The sequence below is a fragment of the Podarcis cretensis genome, assembly GCF_951804945.1.
Source record: "Podarcis cretensis genome assembly, chromosome: 1".
In the NCBI taxonomy this organism is placed as follows: Eukaryota; Metazoa; Chordata; class Lepidosauria; order Squamata; family Lacertidae; genus Podarcis; species Podarcis cretensis.
Window position 1 is genome coordinate 46,046,665 of NC_137170.1, and position 9,368 is coordinate 46,056,032.

The 9,368-nt window shown below is 41.6% G+C and overlaps 1 protein-coding gene across 1 annotated transcript in view; it reads right to left on the reverse strand.

The window, feature by feature from the left end:
* Positions 1-9,014, reverse strand: part of LOC307209926 (cytosolic phospholipase A2 epsilon-like) — a 47,130-nt gene extending 38,116 nt beyond the window's left edge. The window contains exons 1-2 of the mRNA XM_079965352.1: positions 8,908-9,014; positions 8,549-8,581 (exon numbers count right to left, since the gene is read on the reverse strand). Coding sequence (XP_079821478.1) covers positions 8,549-8,581; positions 8,908-8,934 — 60 coding nt within the window. The 5' untranslated portion in view covers positions 8,935-9,014. The remainder of the gene's footprint in view (positions 1-8,548; positions 8,582-8,907) is intronic.
* Between the last annotated feature and the right edge of the window lie 354 nt (positions 9,015-9,368).

The window sequence follows — 9,368 nt, forward strand, 5'->3', positions numbered from 1 at the left end:
CTCGTGCTAAAACACAATGGAGACAAACCAAAGAAACATGAGCACACAGAGCCTGACTGATTTGCTCAGAAGTCTCTACTGGATGAATCACAAAGGAATTCTCCGCCTCCTTCAATTGCCCAATTTCATTATGTTGTTCTGCCTCTGTGGTCTGAATTTCAATTTGGTGAACTTCTCACACAATAATCAATGTGGTGCAGTGCTTCACAGCACAATGCTGGAATTAGTGTGGTGCTTCACAAGACACTGCTGGAATTGTTTGGAAACTGTGACGAGGCAAGATATGGTGGGATTTCAAACCCTGTGGCGTCATGGTAACATCACAAGACCGAATTACCACACCATGTCCAACCTGATGGGAAGAGCTATCCATTTGGAAATCACCATGTGAATCAGCCATGACTGTCATGTTCTGTTGCACTGTTTGCCAGTGACTATTACTAATAGTGACTATTACTATTACTAATATGAAAGGTGAGGGACTACCAGTGCAAGTTTAGCCAATCAAACATAAAGCTGAAAAAAGTTAAAGAAGACTGCATGCTGTGCGTTGAAAGAAAACTATATGAAAATGATATATTGTTGGTATTTAACACCAAGCAAACTGGCAAAGATGTATAAAACTAGTTCAAATGTTTCTGGAAATGTAAAAAGAAGGAACTTCTTTTTACTCTTTTCTATATGTGGTGGTTATGTGATAAAGTAAAGGTGTTCTGGGAAATGATCTATAATGAGTTAAAGAAAATGTTTAAATATACATCTGTTAAGAAACCAGAAGCCTTTTTGTTAGGTATAATAGGAGAAGAGCTACCGAGAAAAGACAAACAATTATTTATGTATGCAACAACAGTAGCAAGAGTATTACCAGCCCAGAAATGGAAGCAAGAAGAACTACCATCAAAAGAAGATTGGCAAATTAAGCTAATGGACTATGCAGAAATGGCAAGACTGACAGGAAAGATCAGAAACCAAGGAGATCAAGTATTTGAAAAAGAATGGAGTAAATATTTGAATTATTTAAAAGACCATTGTAAACACTTAAAATTATTGGCAGAATTTTGAAGAGCTTGTATTGTGAATGTTTATTATAGGATTATTATTTTTACATATTTGATTAAGAATTGGTATATTAATAACATGCAGTTAATTGGGAATTATTTTAGAAACCCATGGAGGGAAGGGAGGAGGTCTGAAGGCTAAATTGAAGTTGTAAAAAAAGATATAAAATATGGATGTTATGGAAAATGTGAAAACAATAAAAATATTTATATATTAAAAAAACATAAAGCTGAGGGTAAAATTCACTAAGGTGACAGAACACATGAGTTCTCAGGAGATTAAACCAACTGGTGGGCCGGATTAGGCCCCCAAAACGGACTTTGGACGTGCCTGGGCTTACGAGAGGCTTCTCATCAGCAGTCGCCCAACCTGGTACAACAGGCAGAAATACACTGGACTGAACTTGCAAGGAATAAATGTTTTAATTTCAAGGCATTGGAGTCCTTGACTTGGATGGTCTACAGTGGACAGGATGCTGCTACAGTTGTGTTTTTTAGTACCATTTATTTAGTTATTTAAATATAAAGGTAAAGGTAAAGGGACCCCTGACCATTAGGTCCAGTCGTGGCCAACTCTTGGGTTGCGGCACTCATCTCGCTTTATTGGCCGAGGGAGCCGGCGTGCAGCTTCCGGGTCATGTGGCCAGCATAACTAAGCCACTTCTGGAGAACCAGAGCAGCGCACGGAAACGCCGTTTACCTTCCCGCCGGAGCGGTACCTATTTATCTACTTGCACTTTGACATGCTTTCGAACTGCTAGGTTGGCAGGAGCAGGGACCGAGCAACGGGAGCTCACCCCGTCACTGGGATTCGAACTGCTGACCTTCTGATCGGAAAGTCCTAGGCTCTGTGATTTAACCCACAGCGCCACCCACGTCCCTATTTAAATATACTGAACCACAAATTTGGTCCAAAAGAAACTGGAAGCATCACACAGAAAACGTTATTCAAAGTTTAATCACTAAAAACTACTTTATAATTGAACTTGGCAAGATAGCAGCATATGCAAAAAAAAAGTAAGTAAAATGAAGATGACTGTGATGACCCATTTAGGCCATTCATACCCACAAAGAAGTGCTTACATGTGTGCACATGAGCACTGGGCATGCTCCAGTCAAAATAATGCACATGCGCAATGGTTATCTCAAATGTACAAGCCGTAATTTAAATGCAAAATGAATGTGACTTAAGTTGCCAAATTGGATGGAAGCTGGCTTGAGGGAAAGCACATCAAACCATAGTATCTCTCAAGCAGCTATGGGATAGATATGGATTGTGGCCAATTTCATTTGTACACGACTTCAGGCATTAGCACTGAGAGAACACTGGAGCCAAAGTGAACTATAATGTTTACCCAGGCTTAAAGGAAGCATGCAACATCTGTGTAGGAGATTGCATTGCACTTTATATTGTTATAATGTAAATTATTATAATCACAATATACCGTGTCTTGTGAAAACACAGACTGAAAATGCAATTTAATATATCATTTCAAAGAGCTTCCATTTCTAAAGCAGTAACTGCATTAGTCTCTTCAGTAAAAACAAGAAGGATTCTATCTAATGTAGCACTAAATTAAAGTCACTTTGCACTATTCTTCTTCCACTGGCAAAATATTGTTGTGCAAGTGAAGATGAAACATGGCATAATGAGTTCCTGCTAGTGCAAGTGTTGCATTCAATCCCTCTGTTGTGCAACATTAAAACTCACCCATCTGCTTGTACAAGTACTTTTGCTGTACTGGATAAGAAATATTGGATATAGCTCAGAGTCTTGTGGTACTCTGAAGGATTTTGATCTTATCTTTTGTAGTCTAGAGCCCAGTTAATCAGTTTCAGGTGTGTATACACACAGAGAGAGACATATGGTTTAGAGAGGAGGGGTGTAAAAAGTGAGGTCAGAGGAAAATTAAGTACAGTGGACACTCAGCTTGCGAACGTGATCCATACAGGATGCACGTTTGCAACCCACAGCGTTCGCTACCTTCAGCGACGCATCTGCGCACGCGTGGGTTGCGATTCAACGCTTCTGCGCATAACCCGTTGCGGTACTTCCGGGTTTCGGTGGTCCATAACCCAAAAAAACCCAACCTGAAGCGTCTGTAACTCAAGGTATGACTGTATGGTGATAAATTGCATTACTAACAATGGCCATTCAGAAAACAGTTGTTGGTGATAACACAGCCAATCATCATCAACAAAAACGACAACAACAGCATTGTAGAATTAGATTAAGAATAAGAGTAAAAATAATAAGAAGAATTTTTAAACAAACTGTTCAAGCCTCTTGTTGAATTGCCATTGTTAACTGTGAATTACCACTGCTAATAACTTAATCATCACCATCTATGCCTTCTGCATTTCATTTTCCTTTGACCTCACTGTTTACAGCCTCCCAGCAGCCATACATAACATGTACACAACACTTTGTGTCAGTTGTAACTTTGCTGAGGAATAGGCAGTGGTATCATTTGCACTTACTACACAGGCTTGCATTACTTTAACCAAGTGCCCTCCAGATGTTTTGGTCTACAACTCCCATCAATGCCACCCAACATAGCTAAATAGAGTGACATCTTGTCAAGTCAAGAGGTTTGATAAAACCAAATGAAAAGTTATGAGAGAGAGAGAGAGAGAGAGAGAGAGAGAGAGAGAGAGAGAGAGAGGGGGGGAGTCCTGAAGTTCTTTTCCCAAGGCTTTTGGGAAGCCGGAAACACTAGTCATTCTTATAAAACCCTAGCCGTACAACAGCCCTAAATTATAACCAGACACCTATTTCTGGTTATAATCAAAAAATAAAACAGCACATAAGTAAGATTCTGAAGCTCAGAATTTTGACATTTGGGAACTCATAACGTTCACAACAACAACAACAACAAAAGGTGGGTAGCAGGACCCCCAGAAAATTTCTTTGGATTTGATTTGAGCTAATTCAAATTCTAAGTCATTCTCAGTTTTTTAAGAAGCAGCTTGGTTTATTTTCCAGCCACTCCAAAGTGATATAGACAATCCAACAAATGGTCTTAAAACTAAACCTTCTTGTTTAGTTTAATCTTGAATTTATCCAAAAGCACTCCTCCCCCCACAACACTTAATGGTGCCTTGTTACCATATTTAATTTAAAGTAACATGCTTCAATCTCTGTGCAAATTGGTACACCAGGAAGAAACAAGCCCACAAAACCATACATTATGTCTTCCTCAGTTTATGGTAGGCCTGCACAACTTGTGAAACATCAAGCAAATGCAATCTATCAGATATTTATAGCAATGCTGTAGATGCCCAGTAAACATTCTGAAGTCTGCAAAGAACACAAATCAGGTGATTTGCAGGCTCGCTACAAGAGACTGAATTGGACCTTTAAAGCCCCACATGGTTGAATCCCTGAGTTACCTTAGGCAATGTCTTCCCCTGTGTGATCCCACAAGGCTTTTAAGATCTACCAGTGAGGCCCTGCATGCTGAAAACATTGGTATGAATGGAGATTACAATTGTTTAATTTGGAAGGCCCATTCCAGCATCTTCAGAATTTGAAGTGCCATGGTTAGACTTGCAGCTAGGCAAGATTCACATAGAGGCATCCTTTGCATAAAGCAGCGGTGAGAAACCTGCAGTTCTCCACTCTCCAGTCCCGCAACATCTGGAGGGCCGAGTTTGCCTATGCCTGAGTTAGGCTATCCCTGTCCAGATAGGGACATAGCTGGGCCACCAGCTGAAGCTGATGGAAGGCACTCAGGGTACCTCTAAGTGAGCACCTTGCAGCTTTGAGAACATCACAGAACATCTTGAGGAGTTTGCATGTGGGCTGGAATCTAATGCGGAGTAGGCTTAGACTGGATTGGATTCAATATTTTTCTACCCTTACCAAAAGCCTATTTCAGTTCCATCTCCTAGGAAACATTCATATATGAAGCAAGCTGATTCCAAGGAAACCGCAATATTACTACTATATTATATTAGTTAGGGGTGTGCATCGGTTCTGTGTGGGTGTTAAATAAAACAAATTGGGGGGATTGGGGTGGAAGCGTGGTGTCAGCAGCCCTTCTACACTGGGGCCAAACAAAGTCTCATGGCACCTTGTTTCTGAAATTTTTCATACCTTGTATCAATGTGTCCCTATAAATTGCTATGTTTCTCTCAGATCATGAGCTATTCCAGACTGAGGCTGACCAAAATGTTGCCTACAGAGCACTGTAGAGCTCTGGATTTGTTTGTTTGTTTGTTTGTTTGTTTGTTTGTTTGTTTGTTTGTTTGTAAAGCACAGCAGCAGAGGATATTTTTAAAAGTTAAAAGTTTAATTTAATTTTAGAAAAATCTACGTTCTACATCAGAGGTCAGCAAACTTTTTCAGCAGGGGGCCAGTCCACTGTCCCTCAGACCTTGTGTGAAGGCCCAATCCAACCCCCAGGCCTTAGTTTGCCTACCCATGTTCTACATTAATAAACAAACAAACAAACTCAAAGTTCTTCAGAACTCTGCAGGCAGCATTCTCAACAGCCTCACACTAAAATGCATATCAGAGGCCTGCAAAGGTCTAGGCATGTAAGGCCTATTGAAGGACATAAATAACCACCAGAAAAGGGCAGGTGTGAAGATGCAAAGTTTAAACAAATGTACAAGCAAGAATGCACACCACTCAGCATCCTCCTATTAGCTATGAAGTAAGAAAGAGACCACTATCTGCTCCCCCCCCCCCACCCATAAGACATGATGGGAGAAAGTAATCTTTTACTTTTCCCACAAAAAGTCACAGAACCTATCTGTCTGCAATTTTGCTGCATTAATGCACTCTGGGCCAGTAAATTTCATCCACTTTTACCAAAAGAAGGAAAATTTATAGCTGTTTTTAGATTCCCCATTATAGTGAATGGAGAATCACAGAACTTCGTTTTGTACAAATCAGCTTGAAAACCGAAACACAGATCAAAACTGAGAGAGCTCAAAGCAACTCAGAAATTGATTGGATTAAAAAAAAAAAAAACCCGAAAGAAATACATGGTGAATATTGGGGTCTGTGAATACCCTTAATATTAATTTGGCAATCTGTATAAGCCAAGGTGTTCCATTATGGTGTACTTTCTGTCAATCCCCCTGCCCCCTATGATTACAATCATACAAGGGGGAAAGCAGTTATGAGCCTACTGACCCCCAGTACTCTCACAAGTCTCCATTGCTATTTTTGCAGCCCCCTCTTTTAGAATTGGGTTCTAAATCACATGGAGACCTTTTCTGAGTAGAGCAGGTTCACCAATGGAGATGTCCAGCCCCCAATACTTGGGGGGCTGCAAGAATGAGGCTGTCCAGGGAGGCAGGTCCACCAACTCATGCCTGCTCTCCCTCTTGTGAGATGGTCATGGGAGGGCAGAGGAGAACACAATAGGCCTCATATCAGTAATAATCCCATTCTTGCTGAATACTGTGATATTTCCACCACTACAGAGGACTTCAATATGGCCAGAATCATTTTGGGATTTGCAACAGCTGTTAAGGCAAACAGAAGTGGTACAGAATGGCTGCTTAGCATCCTCCCAGTGCATGGTGGTTGTGGCCTGACGCAGTGCCTCCTTTCCCCCCAGACACGCCATGCTACCTTAGCTGTTTTACCCTGTCCCCCTCAGCTACAGCAGATGCTGACGGGTTCCTGCCAAACCCATCCATTCAAAGGGGCCAATCTGCCCTGGCCCTGGGGGGGGGGGGGGACTCCATCCTCCATCTAGTTGCCTGGCCAACCCCTCAGCACAGCATCCAATCAGCCGGGAGCATCACCCACCCTTTCATTAATAGTTTATTACTGCTCTAACATTTCCTTTTCAGCTAGGAGTGCTTTGCTGTGGTCTTTTGACAGTTGCTGTATTTGGAGCCAGGAATGAATTTTCCCTGTTTTGCAGGTTTTGCCTTCCCCTTAGCCCTAGTCACAACTTTGGCGGTTTAGGCCTTGGGTGGAATCCTATAGTCTTTCATCCAATTCGTGTGCGGTGAAATGGTGACTCACCCAGCCCCTGTTCTCTGTGGCAGTGATAACAGGGTACCCTGTTAGAAGGGTCTGGTGGAGAGTCTCTGTCCCAAGAACCACTTAGTAGGGCTAGCGGGCCATAGAGCTTCCCTTGGCATTTGGAGGCCATCTGCACAAACCTGCATTTTGTGATGGATTTACCCCCGAATAGACTCTGTCATGCCTCAGCCCCCCAGCAGGGGTGGGGCTGAGAGGGATATGTGCCCAATACCTATGCCAAGGCTTCCTACATCTGAAATCAATAAAGTTGAAGCCATTTTAAATCCCAGACAGTTGTCGTGTCCATTCATTTCCCACTCAGTAGTTAGGCACGCCGGGTGGGGGACTCTGTGGCTGGGCACACAAATAATTCTGAATTTTGTCCATCTTCACTGTAATATCTAAAGCAGGTGTGTTGCAACCTACACAAGGCATTATCACCACACTCTTGAGTCTCTGATACAGGGATGGAGAACCTGCAGCCTTCTAGATATTGCTGGACTACAACTCACACCACCATTAACCATGCTGGCTGGGGATGATGGGACCTGGAGTCCAATATCTGGAGGACTCGGTGCTTTTTTTTCAGGGGGTACTCAAGGGTACGCAATACCGGCACCTCTTTTTTTGTTGTTAAAAAGTGTGGCACTTACTGTAACAGCCTCATGGTGAGTACCGGCACCTATTTTTCTAGAAAAAAAGCACTGAGGACCAAAGATTAGCCACACTATTAGAGCACCTCCCAATTCTCAGAGAAAGAGGGGTAGCTCAGTTGTTTTCAACACTGGTAGCCATTCATCAGTACAAAAACATACCTGTTCAAAGAAATAATAGGAAGTAACACCCCAATTAATGTATCCCATATTGCTATTCTTTATTGCTATTATTGCAATTCTTTATTGTATTTATTATTGCAACTTTGATACAGCACTGGGGAGGATTATTGGGGGGAATGGGATTCAGTACATCTCCCAATATAAAAAGATAAGCTTCTGAAAGGCCTTTTCCATATAATTTTTACAGTCGCACTATAGCCTGCTTTTAATGTGTAAAACCCGCTGAATGAAAAGCTGCTCTCATTTGAGACAAACTATCTGGCATCCTTAGAGTTCCGAATTTTTTTTAATCTAATATTCTCAGGATAAATCCTGAATGCCCCTAAACAGAAAACATTGTGTAGAACCTTATATACTAACATACAATCGTACTTCCATGAATCAAATTGAGAAAGGAACAAAAAGGAGGAGAAATAAATCTGTAATGAGAGACATTTTGAAAATGGAACAGTTCCCAAGAACAAAGTAAGAATCTGAGTGTGCTGGTACAGGATGATGAAAATTATAAGATCTGGTGAACCACCACAACAATCAGCATTTATCCATGTATACAGTGTATTTGCGATTGAAATTATGGCACGTTTTCATCCTAACATCCACTCCCCTGACACACATCATAACAAACTTATGTTCTGAAGGTGTTTACCCCATTTCATACATACCGGTCTTGCCAAATTTCGATTATTTGCTAAGCCCTAAAGAAAGAAAGAAAAATAGATTAAAAATAGCCACTCGGTGTTGTAACAAGTTCCACCTACATGCATAAATACTTCACAGCTCTCCTACCAGAGTGGTTTGTTTAATTGTTTGTAAGGTGTCTCAGTCGCTCTCAGGCTATATGTACCAAAGGGAATCAAACCAAAAGGGATGAAAGGCAACTCTTTCAATCAAGTACAGCACCTGTGGATTTGTCAAGTTGCTCAAACATGTTCTACCTACATTTGAAAGTACGCATAACGAGCTTCAGAACGGGCTTCCTACAAGCCCAGGCTGTTTGGCTTGATTTGCAAAGTTTTCTTACCTCAGGTGAACTTGAATTAGCCCCCATCGTAGTATCTGCTGCATATGATCCAGTTGCTCGAAGTGGTGCTTGAGTGATAAAGTTCACAGCTGACGGTGCCTCCTGGGTGAAGTAGATGAGCAGGTGACTCATGACCCCACCCCTTTCTGAATTCCAAGGAATGAAAATAGCTCCCTCCCTATTTCCTTCAGTATCTTGAAGCCAGTCATTTGAGTTAATTGATGCTGAAGGTCCCCGTGTTGTGGTGGAGGTGACTTAAGTGGCTATAGGTCATTGTGGCCATACAACTTGGTTGATGAGAACATCCATTTAACTATTCAGCCTGAGTAATGAGCTCTCAAAGTCTAGGAAAGTTACGCTGTTTAAATGAAGCTATGTGAACTACCTGGAGATGAAGCAGCTTGAGGTGAAGGACCACTTTGTGGGAACCCAATACAAAGATGGTGGTCGTATCCTTGTAT